At 45.6% G+C, this 24,153-nt stretch overlaps 2 protein-coding genes across 2 annotated transcripts; one reads left to right on the plus strand and one right to left on the minus strand.

Moving 5' to 3' along the window:
• Positions 1–6,878: 6,878 nt before the first annotated feature.
• LOC116962110 (homeobox protein vent1-like) lies at positions 6,879–8,795 on the plus strand. Its single transcript, XM_032995082.2, has 3 exons — positions 6,879–7,116; positions 7,283–7,515; positions 8,019–8,795. Exons 1-3 carry the CDS (start codon positions 6,879–6,881, stop codon positions 8,379–8,381), a joined length of 834 nt encoding a protein of 277 aa, XP_032850973.2. The 3' UTR covers positions 8,382–8,795.
• A 2,326-nt stretch (positions 8,796–11,121) lies between these two features.
• LOC116961918 (homeobox protein vex1-like) lies at positions 11,122–12,782 on the minus strand. Its single transcript, XM_042806983.1, has 2 exons — positions 12,231–12,782; positions 11,122–11,544 (listed from the first exon to the last, which is right to left on the minus strand). The coding sequence occupies exons 1-2, from the start codon at positions 12,780–12,782 to the stop codon at positions 11,173–11,175; spliced, it is 924 nt and encodes a 307-aa protein (XP_042662917.1). The 3' UTR covers positions 11,122–11,172.
• Positions 12,783–24,153: the final 11,371 nt, after the last annotated feature.

The raw sequence follows: 24,153 nt of genomic DNA on the forward strand, positions 1-24,153 counted from the left end.
AAAAGGAACGGCACTAGCCCTTCGTGCTGTTAAAAGCCAGAGCCAGCAGTATCGGGGGGGGGAGGGGCGGGGTGGAGGGCAGCACCCCGCAGGAGGACCGGACGGGCCACGAGCTGCTGGCAGCGTTGCTGGAGAGCCCCAGCCCTGGACCAAATGGGGGTAGGGTGAAAGGGAAGGGGGGACGGGCACCACTGCAGCTGGGCCCGGGGGAAGTGAGGGAGAGATGAAAAGGCCGGGAAGGAGAGACGGAGAACAAAGTGCTCCCACCCTCGGAGGAGAACTGCTTCCGTGGGGACGGGGTTTGTGCGGGGGCTGAGCAGTTCCCCCTCCGTGCAGAGGTTTAGAGCAAGGCAGAGGCAATCGGGGTTGCCGGCACCGCGCGTGGTGTTGCAGTCTTCGCCACGATTTAAGCCCACGGGAGGTGTGGGCACCACGCTGGGACGAGCAGGGCTGCGGGGCCGAGCGGCACCGGCCACGGGACTATCTCGGGGGTGAAGGCTTTGCTCGCGGGGTGCGTGTATGCAGCTCCTTCTAGTCTTGCTAAAACAGGCGGGTTTGGTGCCAGGGGGGCGGGGGGGCTAGTAGGGCATCCTGGCTTTGGGCGTGCGAGCTGCAGAACGGCTGGCGAGGGAGAAGCCAAAGTCTGTTTGAAAAGGTGCTAATGATCACTTAACATAATGACTCCTTGGCCGCATCTATACTCAACAAGCACGCGAAGTGCCTTGCCAGTGTTTCGGCAGCGATAGCTTGCAAATATCGTCCGGTTTCCCGGCAGTTGCTCAGATGAGCGAGCGGGGTGATACTCACTTGGATGAGTCCCTGATAGCAGCAGATTCCTCCAAATATCTACGTGATAATTCCTCTTCTACCTGCAAAACTCGGCTTTCTCTGGAAAGTAACTACTACATTCCAGTGGTCTAGAAATCTCTGTGTGAAATCACTTAATTTTTTCTAAAGCCGTCCAATTCTGCTACTAAAACATCGCTGCAACTTTGCCCTTTGCTAGGGGAGAAAGAAACTCCTTGTTTGAATTTCTCATCCGCTGTGGTTTACCCCCGGCATCAGTAAAGGTGCACTAGTGCCGGCGCAGGACCCCTGCGCACTCGGGGTGTTCTCAAAGCGATCCCGCTCCGGCACCGCACCCACTGCGCGCCCCGGGGCTGCTGCGAGCCCCCTTCGTTTGCAGCATTCCTCTTTGTGTCTCCAATCGCATCACAATAACCACCAGTACAGGAATGGTCTCCGGCAAGACAAAGCGGTTGTCTGCAAGTCAGCTAGAAATGGGGTTAAAAAAAAAAAAAAAAAAAAAAAAAAAAAAAGGCCAAGCCGATTAGCTGGGGAGGAGCAGTTTAATGCTTGTGCGGTGAAACTGTTGGAGCTCCCGGCCTGGCGGCTCTCGAGGAAGAGGCTGTATAACCTGGAAACTGGACTCCCCGGGGAGGAAAAGGGGGTGGGAGGGGAAAATTGCCGGAGCACTAACTTCAAAGCCTTTCTCCCCCGCAGTGTGTGCGCGGAGGGGAGAAACGTGATTGAATTAGCACCGCGGTAATGGCAGAGAGCGTCTGCAGCCCGCGCTCGTTAACGCCTGTCCCAGTTTGGCGTGAGCAGCCAACAGGGGACTGGGAATAGGGTCGGGATATCCCCCCCCTGCCGCTCCCAGACACGGTGGAGCCACTCCAGGGACCTCTTTACAAACCAGGTGAAGTTATTCGGCGTTGTGTGCTAATCGGGAGAGATCTCGCACTGGCAGGCCATTACATCTAATTGCTGCCCATTATCTCTTTCTTTGATACGCAATTAGATGACAATTAACTTGATAAATCCCACCGAAGTGGGGGAGGAAGAAAGAGGAGAGATCTCTTAGTCTCGTTGTGTTTCTTGTGTACTTTTTCCTTTATAGTTGTCTTTTAAACTCCTAGGCCTCGACCTAGTGTTATCTTCTAACACTATTTAGTAGGGAGCTAATCCCGACATCTCTTTGGTATTCAGGTAGGTTAAGTGCTTTAATTCTTATTTTAGCGCTTAGTTGTTCTGCCTGGGCAATTCTGAACAAATGTGGAGGTGTCACAAGTCCTCGGGCAATGTGGCGATGGCGTGCATGGGAATTCAAGTGCTATTTTGTTTCGAGCTAACTTTTACTTAACTTATCTAGGCGCTTTGTCCATTAGTTGCGCAAAGAACTGAATGAGATTTCCCCGATAAATTGTTCTTAATGCAAAGTGCGTGTTTGCTCCCACAGCAACTGAATAGGAATATCTGGGTTTGCAGCGTGTGAGCTGGGAGGGAAGAGGGTGCAGCTCTGCCGAGTGAGTCAGTAGCATTTGTTATTTATTGTGTGTTAGCTCGCATTGTTCCCGTGAGCAAAGGAGCGACTGGGTGATGGACCTGTTAGTGTTCACGGGTACTTCAAACAGAAAAGCATCTATTCCGAAACAATCGATCTCGTTGATGCCTAATTGACTATCTAATAGCATCTATCAGGACATCAAAGGAAGCTCTGAATAACCTAGTTAGCATTTCCAAAGGGAAGCAGTGGAGGGTACAAACAGTCATCAGTTGTCCCACCGGCCGCGGGCAGCGGCTCCCCGGGGCCGGGCGCCCAGCCCGGGCCCTGCGACTGCCTGCAGCCCCGGCTGCCCCCCGGCCCCGGCCCGAACTGGGCAAAACGCCTTCTCTTGCTTCTTCAGCAAGATTAACCTCCTTCCCTGCAGTAAATCAGCTTACTGACCTCTGAGGACTGCCACGCTGCCCCAGACACTCTCCTCCTGCCTATTTGTGCAGCTAAACGTGTGTGTCTCTGTGGGGGTGTTGGGTGTATTTCCCTTGCGGGGGTGGGGTGGCATTGCGGTTGTTCTTACTGCATCCTCTATCATCCCCACTTCTCCAGTTTTGTCAGGAAGACTTTGAAATATCTGGGCTTTTCAGAATGATAAACGAGATCTACCTACGACGGAGCCAGTAACTTAGTAGCCCAGCAGGTCCCAGGTCTGGTGACCTAGTACATCAGCTCTTAATCCGTGATAAATGCTATGATAGTTTGCTCACTATACTTTTTTTTTTTTTTTTTTCATGGACTACTTACAAACATGGCTAGTAGAAGGAAAGTTTGGAACCTGAAGATTTGCCTAACTATGACAAAAATTGTTTTCTCTTAAGAAGGATTATTCTTATGTTTTCCAATTTGTTACAATTTTTTATTATGCTGTCACACAAAAACGGGTGAGAGAATATGCTGAAGGATTTGGCACACCAGTAGCATTCTTGGGAATTACAAGTACTTCAGTTTCTAGTGAAGGGTGAATTTATAATAACTGGTGCAGGAAACACTGCAGCCTAGATAATGGCCTGAACCTTCCCCCCAGCAATACCCTCATGCATGTAGAGCTGCTGCAGTCCTGCCTGTTCTCATGGGCTTATACTTTGTGTGTGCACAAAGCCCCGAAATAAATATTCCCATTGTATACCAGTGAGATAAATCTACCATTTGTCCCTAGAAGTCTTGTAGAGTTTACATGAAAAGAGCACTTTTATCCTGATGACATTAGCAGTAATTCTCACATTCTGGCATTGATCACTGCCTCTAAATTTCAGGGCATTGTACTGAGTTACAAGTGCACATAAGTTATCAGCAAATTTCTTGAAGCAAGCATGTTTCTTATGGTGGTAAGGCTTACATGAAAAGGCAGAACAATAAATATTTTGAATTATGACTTAGAGAAACAGGTCCGCTATGTTCTTAATATAAATCACAAGAAAATTTCATGTATTTGCCAAAACAATATAGTATCCCCAAGTTCTGGGTGTACAGAATCCTACATGAAAAGACATTATTTTCCCTAAACACTTAGATTTAATTTTGATCGTGGTTATGTATCAGTTGAATGGTATGAAAGTTTTGAGTGATACAAAAGAATTGAAGTAAATTTGCGTCTCCCATAAACAGCATATTTCTGGAAGGTGAGGGGAGGATCTAACTGCAGCTGCAGAGCTTCTATGCACCCAGGGTCATCAAAGTTTTCAAGTTTCCCAAGTTGCCACCTCTTTCTGATGGAAGCTACAACATCCCCATAACACCTCATACCCCTTCCCCATCTGTTCCAGGGTTTTGTGGTCCACAGATGCAGCTATGTTCATCTGAGGGGAGTTGGGGGGGGATGTCCTAGGGTTCAGTATAAACATCTTATTCAACATGCAATTGGATTCTAATTAAAAAAAAAAAAAAAAAAAAAACAAAAAAAAAAAAAAAAAAAAAAAAAAACAAACCAAAAAAAACCCCCACAGTTTTCTTTGACTTTCAGCAGACTGTGGGACAGGTCAGCTGCTTCCCTACATCCTCAGTTATTCAGGGGTACTAACAGCTTCCCTCTATAAGACATACAGTGTATCAATGCAAATGCACACACTGGTCACTTTGGGCACAGTGCTGAATGATCATCTCATGCCTGGTTTAATTTTGGCAGTAGGAATGAAGTGCCTCTCCCTAGAGGGTAGTCCCTGGGTGTCACCATGTGCCTGAGGGGGGGGGGGGGCTGCAGGGCACAGAGAACCCAGAGCTGCCTGGTTTGTCAGAGGCTTCCTCTGCTGGACCACAGGTGGGGATGCTGCCTTGGGGGGAGCACGCTGCTTGCTGGGCAGGTGTGTGCTCAGTTTAGGGGATTCTGAATCCCAGTGGTTTTCAGGTACTACCTCCAAGCTTGGCTTTTGTGAGGCTGTCAGGCTCTGCAGATAGTACACAGCGCATTGCAAGGAACAACTTGCTGTGGATGAGTTTATACGTGGTGGAGCCTGAGTTTCTCTGCTTGGATTTGTCCGCACATGGGATCATTTGGAAATGGCTGCCCTGAAGTATGATAGAGATAGTGAGTACAGTGGTGTGTTTGCTCCAGAAAGAGAGCGACCATATGCAGGCAGAATAGTTTAGCGATAGTTATTAAATCCAGAAGTTATTAACATTATTTGAAGGTACTTAGCTTTTTTGGGGAGCAGTGAGTGACCTACACCTGTTGAAATGTATCTTGGAAATGCTATGGGCTTTAAACACACCCCTGTTACAGTGGTTTGGTTGGGTCAGTGGCACTCAGGTATGTGTTTCTGACCTAGGGAGGGAGTCTGGTCCCCAGCTCAGTGTTCAGCCGCTTGGGCATTTGTGCTGGCTTGTGTATATCAGCCGAAATTACAGTCTTGTGCCAGCGTTAAGTGAACCTCCCTTGACAGCTGTGCCCAGCACCCCCCAAGGAGCCGGCCGATCTCTCTATCAGGGCTGTGCCGAAGCAAGTAGAGCCTCTCCCGGCCCTGCCCTCAGGGGCTGGTGTTGCAAGCCAAGCTCCAGGAGGAATCCAGCTCCTGGGCTCTGTTGACTTGGGAAGGCGTTTGCATTTCTTCTGGTACCTGGGCTTTATCGGTCCCCCGGGGCCAGAGCTGGGATAAGCGGCCGTGGCCTTTGTGGGCGCAGGAGGGGTCGATAATGCACTGTCCGCTCCCCTGGCCATGGAGTTATGGGAACACCTGAAACAATGACAATGTGTAGCACAAATATTATTTTCTCCCCCAATCTTTCATAATGAACTGGAAAGATTTGAGGGGACTTGTTTTGGTTTGGCTGGTTGATTTTTCTTTTTTTTTTTTTTTTTTTTTTAAGAAAACTTACACCTACTCTTATGTGCAGGAAAATAGATCATTGCTGTGTTCTCAGAAAGAAACAAACTCCCACCCTGTTAGACCCAGATTTATGGTGCCCACTCCTTTCAGCTGTGCATCTCAGCAGGAACACTGAGGAGTTGAGTGGAGGTTGAGGTCCTGTCAGTACGTTTAACCAGTTACAGGGGTAGCGATCGTTCCCCTGGTTTTAAGGAAGGATCGAGGGTTAGAATATGTGTTATCCAAGTATCTCTACAGCCGGTGTGGTTGTGGTCGGTCGGTGCGGCTAAAAGCCGGGTGTAAGCGGGATACAAGAGCACGGACACGGGCTGAGCTGCCGGGATGCCACTTTCCCCATCCGGCCTTTCCTCGAGCAAACTTTACTGGGGGGGGGGGGTGGGGGGGGTGGGGCTGGGTGTGGGGATGTGTGTGTCTTCGTGTCCTCCTTGCATTACAAGGGCATCGTCTTTCTCGGGAAGCGACGTGTGGATTAGGATAGTTTGAAGCTGATGAGGTGCAAGCTTTGCTGGTCACTTAGTCCTTTGATCGCTAAACTCTTCTGGAGATCTGTTGCGTTTTCTGGCTAGACAGACGGCGCCAAGTTCAAGCTGAGAGGGCCGGCGGCCTTGCTAACCCCACAGCCCGGCCGTGGTCCCCAGGGGTGAGGGCTCAGCCTCGAGGATAGGGACTTCTTCATAGCGGCCCCCCAACGGCTTTTCCCAGGGAGTCCGATCTCCACAGCTCCCCCCGAGGTGAAGTGCTCGATGGCGGGGCTGGCAGGCCCCACCGGCGTTACGTTATCCCTCACCCTTCATCCCTGTCCCTGCCTCATCCCTGCCTCGACGGTGCGGGCCGGGCCGGGCAGTAGCGGGGCTGGTTTCTTGTACCTGCGCAATGCAGAACCCCACGGCTGAAAAGGAAGTGGGTAAAAACGCGCTGTTTATCGGCACCGTCGGTATCTTTAAACGTCCATTTGCGGGGCCGGGCCTGCCCGTGCCCTGCCCTCCGGGGGAGAGGGGCAGGTTTGCACTTCAAGGGGGTCTCCTCGGCCCCGCAGACACGCTGGAGCCAGGGGCTGTAGACATTTGCCAGACGTGTGAACTCTCCTCCTCTCTGGCAGCTGTTATCTCTGCTCGATTCCCACTTTGATGTGGGTTCACACTTGCAAACGAGCCCGTCCGGGACCGGAGCGCCCATATAAGAGCGGGCCGAGGTCGGCGGTCCCCCAGCCCTTCTACGCCATGAACGAGGTCGAACTCCCTTTGGCAGAGACCAAGCCCTGCGGGCTTAGGCCCCACATCTGCTGCGCGCCCCCTCCCCGCGCCCCCACCTCTCTCGGTACTACCCCCCTCTTGGTCAGAGCTGAGCCCCGACGGCGGGGGCTGCAGCCGAGCCAGCCGGCGGACAGTGAGCCCTGCGCGGCAGAGCGGGGCCGAGACATTCCCCGGGAGCCCACTGACCCGTGCCCGTCGGAGCCAGGTGGGTGAGGAGTGGACAGGGACGAAGAAGAGGGGAGTGGGCGGGGGACACATACAGGATCTCGACGCCAGTCCGTGCAACGACTCTGCAGGATGAAGGGAGGCGGAGGCACCCCCCCAGCCGGGGGAAGAGGCCTCATCGCCGCCCTTTCTCTCCTCCTTTACAGCCCCCGAAGGAGACTGGCTGAGCGCCGACGAGTCCTCTGGCTACGAGAGCGAGAGCGCGGGCGGGGAGCGGGCGGCGGCGGCGGGCGGGACCCGCGGGCGGCAGCGGCGGGCGAGGACCGCCTTCACCTCGGAGCAGATCTGCCGGCTGGAGAAGACCTTCCAGCGTCAGAAGTACCTGGGGGCGTCGGAGAGGAGGAAGCTGGCGGCTGCCTTGCAGCTCTCGGAGATCCAGGTGGGTCCCGGAGGAAGCGGATCCTTCCCTGCCCCGCCGGGCACGGGGCAGCCGGGCTCGGCGGAATCGCCTCCGCCGCGCTGAACCGACAGCTGTAGCTGTCTTCAGCTGGGTTTAGCAGCGGCTGTGGGAAGGGTAGTGGGATTCCTCGGGGTTTAATTAACGCGTTAACGTTCGGGGAACTTGGGGGCACTTTCTACTGGGGAAGTATCAGGGTTCCTTACTATTAAGGTAAACTGCTTATTCTTGCTGTACAGCGATCTGTGTAGACCTTGCAAAATTTACATACTGTCTTAAAGAGTCGAAGTGATTAATCTAAAATCTCTGAACGCGGACACTCTTTCCCTCTACAACCCCCACATCCTCTGCCCTCACTTACCTAGGGCGAGAACATCAGTCCAACTGTCAATTGAAGTGGAGCAAAATGGCAAAAGCATTATTTTTAGGCTAAGTCCCTGATTTGTCTCCTCCACCCCCCCACCCCGTTCTGTTTTGTTGCTCAGATCAAGACCTGGTTTCAGAACCGGAGGATGAAACTGAAGAGGCAGATCCAGGACCATCAGCACGGCCTCGTGTCTCCTGCTCCCCTGTACAGCTATCCCCCGGGGAGCCCACCAGCTCTGTTCCAGGACGGTTTCCACTACCCCTTTGCTCCTCAGCACCAGAGACTCCTGCCTTTTACCCCGGTGCCTGCTGTGCAGTTCAGCTTCTCATTTCCCAGATACGATGCATCGCAAAGCACCTACCGCTTTATGGCAAATGAGTTGCCGTACTACCATCAACACTTTCTTCCTCATCCTTCTTTCCATCCGATGATTCAGAGCAAAATGGACAAGCAATGCCACCCTGTATATGCATTACAGTGAAAACACAAGGGCAGGCAAGGGGAAAACTGTTGTATGCTGTAATGTATTTTGTGCTCAGAATATCGTTTGATTAGGAAGAGTATGTGTTTATTATTTTATGTTAAATGTGAAAATGAATAATTTTATATTTGTACTAATTGATATTAAAATTTATTGGATGTGGTGCCACTCGGTAATTTTTGGTTTGATAAGCTATCAATTTTTAAATATTGGTAGTCTGTTTTCATTCAGAAGAGAGTAGACTGAAAGGAAGCTATTGAAAGGGAACCGGAGGGAGAAAACCAGTGGCAGAAACTTGCTTTCTGCCAAATTTCCCATGATGTAGGGCAAAGTCATTAGGTATAGTCTGAAATGGGCACATTAAGAAACTGGTTTTCATTGCACATTCCCAGTTTTCCACATACATAAAAATAAAATCTGAACAGAGTTATATGTGCCAACTCTATAAAGGTCACCTGAACTCTGGTTTTGTGCTAAAGGGATGTTTTAATCCATTTTATGTGACTTTCCTATGCTCATGCTGAGTGTGTCTGTTATTGAGTGTGTTTGGGAGCCTGGACCTCAACAGTTGCATTGTACTGTGCTTTTGGCTAAGCACATCCTCCAGGAGGAAGGATAAACTGTTGGTGAGTTTCTCTTCTGAATATTAATCAACTTATTGCTTTGCATTTCCAGTCCCACCTTCCATGTGAAAACATCAGCTGTGTTAAACACAAATGTTAAAAGTTTTACAATTACCAAAACAAATACTTTGTAAAAAAATTAAGACCATAATCGTGTTTGGTTCATAGCTGTATCATCTAAATGGGATTTTAACCTGCAAATTTGGTCTTTGATTCACCACTAAATGCCCATGTTAATTGAATATTTTGATTTTTTTTTTTTATTTTAGTAAATTGAACCATTTAGAAGAAACATTTAAAGGAAGTAGCTCAAGTTTTTGCTTTAGCAATCCTGAAATTTGTTGTTATTTTAGTATTTCCTGCGACCAGTTTTCACTCCTCTCCTGAAAGAGCTTGTTCAAAGTCTAATTAAAAGATCAATATATAAGAAGTGTGAATTAGGCTTCCTTAATTCACCTGAAAGGTCTTCTATATATATTAGAAACTAATTGCTGCTTTGTAGTCTAAATCTTTTCCCCCTCCACCTTCCAATCCAGTGAACCCAGTTTCGATTTAATAGCCTAGGGGCTTCTCACTTATGAAAGGATGGCTTGGAAGGGGTAAAGGGAATTTCCTCCAATTGTGCTGTTCCAAACCAGATGCAGTCTTAACACCAAGAGGATCCAGTTTGACATGTTGGAAGCAAATTTGCTGGTCATTGGGAGAAGCAAGTTGTGGAATTACAGGCTGACTGGCTGCCTAGCTGCTCCTCGGAGCAGTGCTGTTGTGGTGTGGCACTGGGGTGTGTTGGGAGAGGTAGAAATTCCTTCAAGTATCTCCCACCCTCCCCCTCCGTAGGAAAGGTAGGAGTGCTTGAGAGCAGGTTTGAAGACACCCTTGCTACAGAATGCTCAGGAATTTCTTTTTCACTATAAGTTATAATCAGGCAGGAGACTCAGGAGGCAGGAATTTGGATGGAAGTATGTCCCCTCCTGTATCTCAATATCCCTATTGCCTGCCAAAGACTGATTTCACCTTTGCTCTCCTAGCCCCTACAACATAACTGTTAATGGGAGGGGAGAGGGGGGAAAGAAAGGCATGGCACAATGCTACTGTAGGCCTGTTTGTCAACATTTTTTTTTCATATGAGTAATCTCTGCATTGTAATGGAGGGGGTTTCTGTGTGTTTATTTATTTATTTCTCTCTTGGCAATCGCAAAGTGGCCTAACCATCACCTGGCAATCAGGTTAGGATGGTCAGGGGTAGGGAAGGAGATGTAATCACACCTGCTGCTGCAGCTGCTTTATGCTAATGCAAGATCTCTTGTTTCTCATTGTTTCCTAAAGGCTCAGCTTTGAGATTTTTAGGAACAGCCCTGAGCCTGGTAGCAAACCTATCAAAATCCTGCACTTTAAGATTAGTGAGGCTACCATGTTACAGCTGAAACTTTAGAAGTAAAAACTTAAACATTCTAATTTTGAGTGTCACAGAGACCTGAACTTGTGAACAACTCCAGCATTTTCATCAGATTTAATTTATGTTTGAGGCTGGCATCAAAATACATGCTTGCCAATTAACTCCTTTGCCTTACCTCTCTTTAGATGCATAAATGGAATATCTAAATCAACAAACAGGGGAGATTATTTAAAGAATGGTGCAGAATATACAGATAAAGACAATAATGGGCAATTTGTTCAGTTTTCTTCATAGGGCTGCCACATTTGGTACCGTTTTAATTTAAATGCACTTGCTGCAGCTTACAACTCTTTCCTTAAAAACCCACACTCAAGTAGAATGGCTGAAGTTTTTAGCACTGTTGTCTATTACATTATATAATTACTATATAAATTGAAGTGTAAACAGCACTCCACTTTTTCAGTGGAGATCCCCACATTATTATTGGTTGTTTTCTGAAAAACTTTCAGATAGGAAAATTTTTATAGAAGTCTCAATACAACATAGTGAAGACTGTAGGAACAAAGGCAAGTTTCAAGTAGTCCACTTCTACTCTTAGTATTACTTCTCTAATACATGCAAATTTTTGTTCTCCTTTATCATAAACCCCAAAATTTGATTAAAAAAATAAAATTGAATCAGCCATCTACTTAATATAACAAAATAAGTTAAATAATTACTCTTAGAGATATTTGGCAGTTGTTATTTAGATTACAGGTCATCTTTGGCATTTTTAACAGGAAGGAAGATATGGCTGGAACCTCAGTCTTTTATGGTCATCGGTTAAAGTCACTGCTGGAATTACAGGAGAGTAGCAAGATAATCCTGGGCTGGGAGGCAACAGTAAAGCTGGACTTGGCAAAACTGGCTGAAGGGGCTGAGCTGGAACAGAAGGTAACAACAAGGCCGGGCTTGGCATAGCTGTGTGAAGGGAAACAGTAGAGGTAGATGAGATGTTGACATCCATCCCATGAGAATAGCTGGATGTAGCGATATCTGGATAACAATGACAGGGCAAAAATAAGCCTGAGAAAAGAGCTTCCACTCTGGCATCTTGACTCTGACGTTTAAACTTCATACGACGATTCTGAAACCAGGTTTTTATCTGAGAGAGAGAAAAATTAAAAAAAAAGTCAAGAACCCACCCTCTTGTCCCTTTTCCATATAGTAACACATTCTAAAGTCAGACTTATTGTTAGAGTAACAGAGTATGTTGATACTTGTAATATTTAGGGTTATTAGTATTGATGTATATTCAGCGCAGAGTAATTGTATCAGCATGAGGAGGAATTCAACTTCATGATGCACTGCAAACCAATTCCTTGGAGATCAGATTCGGACCAGGACTGGTGCAGTGGGATTAAAAGGGCTAGTTCTGTTCCCAGAGAAATCCTGCAATACTGCCAGGTAGATACACAATTTTAAGGAAGAATTAGCCTGAAAATTTAAACTGTGGTGATTGTGCAAGTATTTTGCCTCCGATGAGGTTTCACCTTTTAAATTTGTATTCACCGTTTTCCGTTTGCGGATTGCCTCCGGTTTAACGCAAAACCCGAGGCGGGCAGCAGAGCTGTGCCAGCCAGAGCAGGGGCTATTCGGGTCGTTCTCTGCCAGAGGGAGAGCAGGGGCTGACAGGCGATCTGACCCACCGCGCCTGCGGGAGCCTGCACTGTCCCCGTCCCCGCGGTGACGGTGAACCGTGAGGTGCCCTTCCCGCGCAAACCCGGGCCGAGGGCGCCTCTCCCCTCCCGCGGATTTCAGCAGGGGTGCGAGGGCCGCGGCCGAGCTCACCTGGCTCTGGGAGAGGTTCAGCAGGGCGGCCAGGCGCCGCTTCTCGCTGGCGCCGATGTAGCGCTGCTCGCGGAAGCTCCGCTCCAGCTCCTGCAGCTGCGCGGCCGAGAACTTGGTGCGGGGCCGTCCGGGCGCAGCGCCGCCGCCCGCCTCCGCTTCGCGCCCGGGGCTGCAGCGGCCCGCGGCCTCGCGGTGCCGGAGCGCGGCTGCGGGGATGGGATGGGGGGCGTCAGGGGGACACGCGGACACGGAGACCTTCCCGCCGCGGGCGTCGGGCCGCGCGGGCGGTGACGTCGGCAGCGGCCGCACGTGCGGCCGCTGTCCCCCGACAGCCGCCTCACGTGCGGGCACCGTTAGCCTAACGGCCTCCGCCAACGGCCCCGCCGCGCCGCCCGCCCGCGGAGGGAGGCGGGACTCACCGCGGGCACCCGGGCTCTCCCGGCCGCCGGTGCCTCCGGGCGGGGAGCGGGGCAGGCGGGCTGCGGCCACGGGCCGGGTTCGGCCACGGCTGCTCTGGGCCAGCCACTCTACCGAGAAGGGCCCCTTCTCCATTGCTCCCCGCTCCGCCGCTGCTGCCGGCGCTCCCCGCTCACTGAAGCCGCCCCGGCTTCGGGGACAAACATTTAAAGCGCCTTCCGCGACGTGGTTTGAAAAGGCCGCAAAGCATCAAATGAGGCCGAGAACAAAGGACCCCATTGAGAAGCGCTTTAATCTCCCCTTTCAGGTGATTGTTACATCCGCCTAATCTCTGAACGCGGTAGTTAGCAGAACCCAAGGCTACCTGACCTGGCGCCAAGTTCAGCTCCGAGTCGTCTCCTGACCACGTAGCTGCCGATAATTTCATTACGGCCCGTGCTTTTTATGCTGCCCAAGCATGGCCTCGACTCCTCAACCACGCCGTGATTTTCAATCTTTATCTTCGGGTATGAAGGATAAGGATTCAGAAGGGACTGGTATAAAAGGAGGATATAGAGAGGCTTCCTTTATTCGATTTAAACCCAAATTTGGTTACCCTCTTGCCTATTTGATGCAAGATTTGGAAGGATCCTGTTGTCTTTCTACCAGCAAAGGAGAGTGACGCGAGGTAGGAACAAATACGGAACAATGATGGAGAAACACTGATACGAGTATCTTCTCAACACGCCTGTGAGCGACATGCTGCTCTTTGTCAAGTCAGGGTGGGTAGATATTGTTTGAACTAGGAGTTCTTTAGAAATGCTGGGTTAAATACTTTTCACTGCTGTCTGTGAGGCAGAGTGCTGCAGTTAGGATTCTGATCTTCCTCTGAAGTGTGAGGTACAGGTGTTGGCTTCAGTTTATGTAGTATCAGAGATTTAAAGAAGTCTTCAGGGAGGGAAGGTTTGAAACTAGATCACAGTGGCGTTAGCATGGCAATTTGTTATGTCGTTTGTAGAAAGTAGGGTGGGAAGTTTTGGATTATCTAATAGGTAACAGAATGAGTTAATTCTTATGAATTTATTTAAGAATCAGACTAAACAGTGAGAAGTTATGTTTCAGGATATTGGACAAGACAAGAAACACTGAGAAAATGACTAGTTGGCTTGAATTTATCTGCTCATGTCTTAAAACATGATCTTAAAACATGATTTCCTTTCCCTGCACCTCAAGAAAGAACTGGGTGCATTTCAAAGTAAACAGTTCTGATGTTCTTATAAAGTAGATCAAAGAAGAGGAGTGTAAACTCTGTTCAGAGGCAGTCTGTTCAAGGATGATTCAGATAAGGGTGAGAAAATAACCACTTTTACGGTCTGAAGTGGGCCTGGGATGGCACAGTCCTTATCCTCTGCAAACACAGGCTAACACATTTACAGGTTGTTTCAGTAAACAGTCACTACTGCTTGAGTTTATACAGAGATAATGAACTAGTTTTCACGCAGAGCTGAACATGCTTGAGACAACATGTTAATTCTTAGACTTCAAAGAACTTCGTGTCACTCTGTATGAACAGTGATGTATTTGTAGTGAGATGACAAAAGCCAGATAATGCTACCCTTCTAGCTATTTTTTTCTCTAAGGTTTTCTATATTTCTCAGGCAGGAATAATATTTTCTGCCATAAAATGTAATGGGATTTCCATGTTCTTTTAAGTGTGCTGAAGCACGATTTAAGTAAGAAAAATGTAGATGCTGACTTTGAATATTCTTCATACATACATCTTCAGTTATAAAACCTTCTGTTCTCCCTGTAATAATGAGAAAAATTGTCTTGAGTGACCAAGTGGGTGGTTTGGTTTTCTTTTTTATCAGCAGGCAACTTCTAGGAGGTGACAACATAAGCTTCGAAGTAACTACTTTGCATAGCTGACACTTATATTTTAATGAAAAGCTTATCTGAATAAACTAACAGGGATGGCAGTTGCATTGTCTTTATGTGCCTCTAATTCCACTCACAGCAATCTAGAGCATTTAAAACCCATTAAGATGCAAGTTAGAAGTTACAGATTTTCTTTTTAGTGAAAAAAAAAAAAAAACCAAACCAAAAACAAACCACCAAAAACCCTTCAAAAAAACCCAAACCCCCAAACAACAGAGAAATCTGCAGATTCTTTTTCTGCATTTACCAGACAAAGTCAATCTTAAAATACCGCCAACCAATGAACTGAAAAAAACAAAAACAAACACAAACAAAACAAAACAAAAAAAAAAAAAAAAAAAAAAAGAAAACCAAACCAGGACAGAGAATGTTGCTAAGTAGTCTGCTTTGATGACAATCAAGGGGTATAGTCTTGAATGCTTAGTGTAATATTATGGAAAAATTACTGGGAAATAATTAAGTGTTCAGGATCATTTGTCTGAAATGGACCATATTTTTAGTTAGCTTGGTTCCTATTCCTACAAATCTGCAGGTAAGTCCTGGAAAGAGTAAAGTTTGGTCTAGAAAAATGTTAAAGTCATAGACAACTTCTGAAGTGAATCATTGCAACATATTTAGTGTTGCAGGTAACATATAATCAGAAGGATCAGTAAGACATCATTCCTTTATTATATTATTGTTTCTAGTTGTTAATTATTATTGTGCTTATTTTAATAGATGAGCAAATGTTTTTAAGCAACAAAGGATTGCCACTATGATGTCAGTTTTTAAATTTGTATTTCAGTGTTAATGAAACTTGTGGGTTTGTTTGTGGGTGTTTTGTTTGTTTCCTTGTCTGTTTTAACATGATCAATGACTGAAGGATTTATTATCTGTCTAGTTCAAAATAATTTGGCCTATAGCTTTTAGGAGAAAAGCCTTAGCTTCAAACACAGGAAGATAATATATTTTTGTAGTAGAGCAGTCTTTCAGGTTCATGCTATGGTTAGGGTGGTGAGGCTTTCTCCCTAGTTTTTCCATGTCACTGAATCACCTGAGAAAGTCTTTCTAGAATTTCTCTTTACATCCTCTGAAGTAGTTTGGTTTTGAAATTTTATTTAGGATGTTAGGAGTAGGGATTTCCCTATTGCTCATCTCTCTTTAAAAATCAAGCATCTTTTTAAAGGAAGGGGGAATCTCCTTTGCTTTATCTGTTGGTGATAAAAACTTTCATAGATTTGTCATAATTGCTCCAAGAATTTTTGCTGCTGAGGATATTTTTGCATTTAATGCAATCAGTTTAAAACCAATGATAGTAGTTTTAATTTATAAGTTGGACATACCAGGAAGGACTTTTGCTGCTTCGTAGGTAAAACAAAATGTATTTCTGACAACATTTTTGTGTTGGTATAACTGTCAGCAGAAAACCATTTGCAGACATAAAATGAAAGTGGCTGTGGTGGCTGCCCATGTTTTAAATACTGGCCCATTTATTGCAAACAGAAGTGGATGACATGCCTGTGTTGGCATGTGACTATGCTATAAAAAATTCATAGAGTTCTCCTATGTTATAAGTTCAATAACTGTTTTGTTTTTAAGACTTTTAGTATTATTTAATATGTGGTTCAGTGGTGTGTGTTTTCTCTTCCCCCCCCCCCCCCCCCCCCCCCATAAGATCTTTCTGTTATGTTTCCTTCACTTGATATTTAAATTTAAGTAGTTTGTGTTTTTTGGTGGGGGTCCTAATTCATAACAAACTTTATTTTCCCCAGACCATTAATCCCTGCACTGTTAGAACTAAACAAACAAGGAGCTCAACAAAACTAGGAGGAATGTTAGTTGCTGTGAAGGTGATGAACAGAAGGAAATATATGCTTGAAGTGAATTATATATTTCAAATGCTAATATTCACGTGTTGAGTGTTATTATGATGATTTACCTGAGATATAGAACATGGCTTGAGGCAAAGTCCCCATTCAAAGGACTTTGACGGAGTGATTGTAATGCCATAAGTGAGCATCACATGAGAGCAATTACAATTTAAAGGATAATTGCCGTGTGTTTCTAGTTAGCAATTAACAATCAGCAGGCCCTGTGATGAAACATTTATCCAATCTTCCATTGATTATTATCACTTTTTGTGAATACATAGACTACAAAAAACATAATGACCAAAACTTTGAATGTAAATAGTAAGCTAGAGAAGTGTCGTGGAGGTGTAACTGATTCACATTTTACTGCTCCGATTTAATGATAATCTTTCTTGACTGAGACCTCAAGGAAAATGCTAGGTATCACTTATAGTTGTGTTTTCTGTTGTCTACCTAAGTGTCCTGTTGAAATAACTTTATGGAGTGTCTCATAGTAATTATTATGGTTTTGGTCATTGCATCAGTTGTAAAGATAATTTCCTACAAAGCAACAATTATTCCTGTGGTGTTGGTTTGATTATGGAAAATATTAATGCATAGAAGCTGCACTAGTACTTGTCAGTATGCTAGCAGTGAAATTATCCAAGAAATGAAAACCACATTTGAACAGGTTCCTAGGTCATTCTTCAGAGACAAATGTTATGTACCATATTAATTTATACTTCATATGAAGGACATAGCTAGCTAAATGAAATGTGTTGAGTAGAACTAACAGCTCTCTGCTGTTGAAGGGCGTTGTTTCAGTCCTCATCCCTCCCTCTTTCTGGGTGCGCTTTTCCCCACATGCTCTGAGTTTAGATAACCCTCTGATCTATCAGGGAGTCCATTTAGGTTTCTAAGATAGCAAGAAACAAACAGGAAAAAAAAGGAAGCAAATGGCTTTTTAACATCTAGGAGAGCTAAACCCACTCACTATAAATGTGGATGGGATCTGTAACTTAAACAGAAGAATGCTTGGAGCGTGGAAGGGAAGAGGAAGAAATGGCATGATTCCTATTAGTAGTGAGTAGCTTTGTTGATTTATATAAATAAATGCTGGTGCATTTACAGTCAATGGGTCGGTATGGTTATTCACTTTCTCTGGATATAGTAAGGCAAGAACTGGAGTGTTGTGTATATGTAACTCACTAGTAAACAAATAATGATTTTTGAATATGACTTTTACTTTTGTGGCTTCCTCTTTGCTAGCTTTTCAAGATGTTCTGATTAGATTAGTTTGACCCTGAAATATGTTCTCCGCTCCTCGCTCCAGTCGATTTGAACATTGAATTCATGCACTGGTGCAAGGCCCCTTCCGACGGTGCTGAATTACGTCACCTAGTGGCACTTTGTGGTATTCAAAGCAGAATCTGTTAATAGGCTAAAAGCACACTCTTCCATTTGGTAAGTAATATACATCTGTGATTCAGCAATAGTTGAGTACAAACTTAATTTTAACAGTGAAATATGCTCCAATAAAGGAGTAGTCTGTTATTGCTTTCAGACTCCCTCTGACAGTGGCTAATGCTTTTTATTCCTTAAAGGATATCATAAAGTAATGGAAAAAATACTTTTAATGCAAAACAAAACTTTTTTTTTTTTTTTAGAATCACAGTGCAGATAGTGTTTTATCTTAATTTAATGCCCTTGATCCACTATAAGAAACAAAAAAATAGTAAGCAAAAATACATGGATTTTTTAAAAAAAACTTGACCCATCTCACAGGAAATCTGTCCCTGACAGAAGAAATAAGTTACTTGATAGGTCATTAGCCTTTCTTTACTGTAAGATTTTTTTCCTTTCTCTTTCTGCTTTCCCTTCTTCACTTGATCTACAGCTTTCCATATCTACAGCTGATAAGGCTTTGATCCTGCAGAATGAAGGAGGAGTCATATGGGGGAAACAAAAGTAATAATTTGTAGAATTGAGGGGATTGAATACAGATTGCATTGTAATGTGTATTTTATCTAGAATTAAGGTTGTATGAGTAATTCTACTATGTTTTAACTTTTTGGCTCCTCATAGATTGCTTAAAATTTCCAAAGTTTTATTTTTCTTACAGAAAGCAAAAGAAAACCCCAAATCTACAGTGTGGATGTGTATCAAAGCTCACTATCAAAAATGGTAAAAGATCATAGAATCATGGAATGGTTTGGGTTGGAAGAGAGCTTAAAGATCACCTAGTTCCAACCCCCCTGCCATGGGCAGGGACACCTTCCACTAGACCAGGCTGCTCAAAGCCCCGTCCAACCTGGCCTTGAACCCTTCCAGGGAGGGGGTAGCCACAGCTTCTCTGGGCAACCTGTGCCAGTGCCCTGCCACCCTCACAGTATAGAATTTATTACTAATCCAAATCTACCCTCTTTCAGTTTAAAAACCTTAAAGGCCCCAAATCTTTTCTCCCAGCAAGAGTTCTTGTTTTCCCAAATTCTTCATCAACATCCAGTCTTTACTTTCCTTCTCCTCTGCTTTTGTACACCCCATCTCCTTTGATTTGACATGCCAAATCTACTGTCATTCTCTCCATCTCTTGCTACAGCCGCTTCCTTCTCTCCGTGTTTCCCTGGGCCGCGTCAGCAGGGGGAGCACCGAGAACTTGGGAGAGGCTGGTTCTGCGTGGGGCGCAGCCGTGGGGGCAGCGCCTCCCGCTCCTCGCAGCCCCGCGCTGCAGCGCGCCGCGGCGGAGGGAAGGTTGCCGGAGAACGCTGAGTCTCAGCAGCTCCTGTCTGGAGTCGGTGTGAAATCTGATCGGTCTCACTTGGCTTTTTGGGGGGAAGAACCCCTAGGACTGGATAAAAGTTGGAACAATTTTAATGAGGGAAAAGAACAGATGCACACCTAATACTTCGATGCTGTTTGTCTAGTCTAAGTATTGAAAGTTGGAAGAATTAGAGCTCATTAATTAAATTGCTGTAGCATTTGTTTGATATAGTAGAAAAACCAGTTTAGTCCCAAACTGAGCTATTTAGGTTGGATATTGAGTCAGGGCTTGTTTTTTTTTTATTATTTTATTTTTATTTTCCCCCCTTCCCTATACACATGTGCATGGTGTGTAAATTCTCATTAAACTGCATTTCTTCAGTGAAAAACAAACAAACCAACAAACAGTTAACAAAGAAAAAATATTTGAAGTTGTTTGAAGTTGTGATTCCTTATTGCTTTCCCCCTTCTGCAAGTGCTGACAGGGTGTTACAGATTAATTAAATTTACATGTGTCAGTGAGTTTTTGAAAAAGGCGAAGATTAGCATACTTCCCTCTAGCTAAATCTTGGCTCTTTTCTGTAGGACAAATCTGTCATGGGTGTTTGTGTATTAGAGAAAGTGAGTAGAGAGAAAATGTAAACACTCTTTCCTTAAACTGCTATTCCAAAGATGTTCCTAAGTCTCCTTCCAATTTAAGCAACTGCTGTTTCTCTTCCTTCATTATACTGATGCAGCTGGTTTTGCAGGTACAAAATGCATCAAATCAGATAACTAATTCCACTTGGAGAGGGGGAAGCATAATTTTCCATTTGCTCATCTGCTTTTTTTTTTTCTTTTCCCCTCCTCTAGGCAGGTTGGTTCTATGAACTTGTATAAAGCTCAGATACAGTGAGGCAAAAGTAGGAATAGGGAGTCATGAGAACTGCAAGATACAGGTCATATAATGCATATTGTAACCAAACATGAGGGCATGATTTCTGAAAGAAGATATTGTTTCCTGTGTTTTTGTCGTGGTTTGGGCCTTGTTGGCAGCCAACCACCACGCAGCAGCTCTCTCTCCCTTCTCTTCTGGCAATGAGAAAGGACAGAGAGCCAGGCTTGGGGTTCAAGATAGGACTGGGATGGGGAAAAATTCCCCTTTATGATCACAAGCAAAAGGCAGACTCGTTAGGGGAAGGAAAAAAAAGAACATACATTTATTACAGACACTAACAACACATAACAGAGTAGGACAGTGAGAAGCATTGCCACATCTTGAGAACACCTTCCCCCCACCCCTCCCTTCTTCCCTGGCTCAGCTCTGCTCTTGATATCTCCCCCCAGTGGCACAGGGGCAGGGAATGGGGGGTGCAGTCAGCGCTGCCACTTCCTTTATCTTCGGTGAGGGGAGTGTCCGAAACTTGTTCCTCCTGCTCCATCGTGGTCCCCCTCTCACAGGAGACAGTCCTCCACAAACTTTCTCCGACATGAGTTCCTCCCATGGGCCGCAGCGTTCCCCACACTGCTCCGTCATGGGTCACTAACTTTCTCCGACTGGATTCTCTCCCACGGCTGCAGCCCTTCCCGAGCTGCTCTGGCGTGGGACTCCCCCGCATGCTGCAATCCTCCCAGCGCTGAATTACAGCAGCGGGGCTACCTTTTCCCACGACACCCCGGCCTTCTTCAGGCACAGCACCTTGATCATCTGAGCAGGAGCAACAGGCCATAAATCAATGTCTGCTCCACCGTAGATCTTCATGGCTGCCCTGCCATCTCCCCACAGGATACAGTGGGGTCTCTGCTCCGGCACACCTCCCCTCTCCTTTCTTCCTCCGTTCCTCCACTGACCTTGGTGCTCACGCAGCTGCAGCAACTCTTCCTCACAAGTCTGACTGCCCGTCACCACGTCCCTTCTTAAATATGTTATCGCAGAGGCACAGTTTTCCAAACAGAAGTGGAGCTGACTTGGAGCTGGGGGAGCTTTGAGAAGCTTCTCACAGGGGGCCGCCCCTCCCCTGCCACCAAAAAACTCCACCACTCACTCAACCCAGGACAGTCTTGTAAGACTATTGCACACAGTATTAATGAAAACTGCAATTAAGTTAATTTAGCCTTATTTCTGAGAGGGCTTTTGTTGGATTGTTTGTTTGTTTGTTTTTTTTTTGTTTGTTTGTTTGTGTTTTTTTTTTTTTTTTTATGTATTAAAATGCTTCAGGTGTAATTGAAACCCACAGTGTTTATTAGTATCTCCCAATATGTAAAATAAAGAAGAGATGACTAAGAAAATAATTATTCCTAAATGGCAACATATATTAAACATATGAAGGCTAGATTTTCTCTACCAGTTCAAAACTTGACAGGATTAGTTGAGAGTTCTAACTCTGTCAGATCCCAGAGTATTATTTTGAACCCAACTTGGGGCAGAGGGTTGCGATGTGATAAGGATAGTAATTGGGAGAGGTAATGAACAAAATACAGACTGAACTCCGTTAGTGGAATGATCTTTGTAATGTCCGTAGTTGTAATTGTGGGGAAGTTTTTTTCAGGTGTGGTGAAGGGACTATGGGTGGATGTTCTGTATTATGTCTCAGTATTTTGTCAGTTATGTTTTATTTGGGTATGGGGAAGTTCCTTTCAGTCTGGTTTTGCTTACTCTTTGTTCTGATGTTGGTGTGTATACTGTTTTCTGTACTGAATGTTGGATCTCTTAATTCTTAAATACGTGATTTGCAGAGGCGAGGGGTGGAATGTCCTGGGTTGAGTGAGTGGTGGAGTTTTTTGGTGGCAGGGGAGGGGGCTATCGGGGCGGCCCCCTGTGAGAAGCTTCTCGAAGCTCCCCCAGCTCCAAGTCAGCTCCACTTCTGTTTGGAAAATTGAGCCAATCGGCTGCGCCTCTGCGATAACGTATTTAAGAAGGGACGTGGTGACGGGCAATGGGACTTGTGAGGAGGAGTTGCTGCAGCTGCATGAACACCAAGGTCAGTGGAGGAACGGAGGAAGAAAGGAGGGGGAAGGTGTGCCGGAGCAGAGACCCCCCCTGTATCCTGTGGTGAGACGGCAGGGCAGCCCCCCCCCCGCTACCCATGAAGATCTACGGTGGAGCAGACATTGATTTATGGCCTGTTGCTCCTGCTCAGATGATCAAGGTTCTGTGCCCGAAGAAGGCCGGGGTGTCGTGGGAAAAGGCAGCCCCGCTGCTGTAATTCAGCGCTGGGAGGATTGCAGCATGCGGGGGAGTCCCACGCCAGAGCAGCCCGGGAAGGGCTGCAGCCGTGGGAGAGAATCCAGTCGGAGAAAGTTAGTGACCCATGACGGAGCAGTGTGGGGAACGCTGCGGCCCATGGGAGGAACTCATGTCGGAGAAAGTTTGTGGAGGACTGTCTCCTGTGAGAGGGGGACCACGATGGAGCAGGAGGAACAAGTTTCGGACACTCCCCTCACCGAAGATAAAGGAAGTGGCAGCGCTGACTGCACCCCCCATTCCCTGCCCCTGTGCCACTGGGGGGAGATATCAAGAGCAGAGCTGAGCCAGGGAAGAAGGGAGGGGTGGGGGGAAGGTGTTCTCAAGATGTGGCAATGCTTCTCACTGTCCTACTCTGTTATGTGTTGTTAGTGTCTGTAATAAATGTATGCTCTTTTTTTCTTCCCCTAACGAGTCTGCCTTTTGCTCATGATCATAAAAGGGGGATTTTTCCCCATCCCAGTCCTATCTTGAACCCCAAGCCTGGCTCTCTGTCCCTTCTCATTGCCGGAGGGGAAGGGAGAGAGAGCTGCTGCGTGGTGGTTGGCTGCCAATCAGGCCTAAACCACGACAGTGTGTTACCAACACTGTTGAATTTCTCTTGCAGCAATTCTACTTCAGAAAATCTAGTTTCTGTTTCCAGTTGATTTTTCTGAACTATTTGTGCTCCTTAGAGAACTGTTCCACAACTGTAAGTGACCTTATCTAATATCTTACAGTACTGTTACACTTACCTTTTCAGCTTCTGGTTGCACATTTCTGCTCCTTAACATTTGATAGGACTGACACTTTTTGGATTACTCTATTAGAGGAGTGACTCACTACCATAACAGAAAACTGTGTGGTTTGTTTTTTTAACTGCTGCTATACTATGTTAAAGTTACATATGGAAGGGCTTGAAAACTTCCATAGGCAGTGTAAATTCAGGAAGAGACTCTCAGGGAAGGAAGAAGGGGGTTGAGATGTCACGCCTTCTACTCTTTTCCACTACTTTTAAGTTGTGTGTGATTACAGAATGCAATGCCATAAAAAATAGGAAATTTTAGTTGGCCAGAAATTTTTAGAAGTGGAAGCACTGTAAATTAGATTAAGCTAATTTATTTCTTGCTTCTCCTAATGCCTTGTTCTTTATTTGGAGACAGTGGATTAATTTAATAATATTCACTGCATTAATATACAATAAATATAATTTTTTCAATATAGTTTTTTAGGTAAGTGCACTTGGGGGTGCCTTAGAGGATTTAAAAAGCCCAACCAACCAACCAACTAAAAACAAAACAAAATACCCCCCACAGAAATATTCAGCAATTACCTGAATTATTTTTTTCATGCGTGTTTGCCAGATATTCCTACAGATAACATGCTACACATAATATTGCCGTTGTTACAAAGTTATTCTAATTTATTACTATTACAGATTCAGTACTGATAAAATAGTCTTCTGCTTGGGGAATATTTTAAGGCTGCTCTGCATTGTGAAATATGGATTTTTCAATTTGAAAAAAATATTCTAAAAAGCTTGAAATGAAATTATTATTTGAGCTGGTTCATTATTTAACTCTTATAGTTTTCTATGCTGTGTGTTTGGTTTCATCCCTTCTGTCACATATTTATTGCTGGTTCAAAACTGGATGGCTTAAGTATTTTTTTATGTGTAGAAGTGATAAACAGCATATACTATTGTGCGTACAGCAGTAACCACCTTCTCTTTTGGCTATGGAGATTTGTGTGGAGATATGAATGGACAATGCACTTAAAATGAAAAGATAACTGCATG

Source organism: Tyto alba, unplaced genomic scaffold, assembly GCF_018691265.1.
Source record: "Tyto alba isolate M040663 unplaced genomic scaffold, T.alba_DEE_v4.0 Super-Scaffold_1, whole genome shotgun sequence".
Lineage (NCBI taxonomy): Eukaryota > Metazoa > Chordata > Aves > Strigiformes > Tytonidae > Tyto > Tyto alba.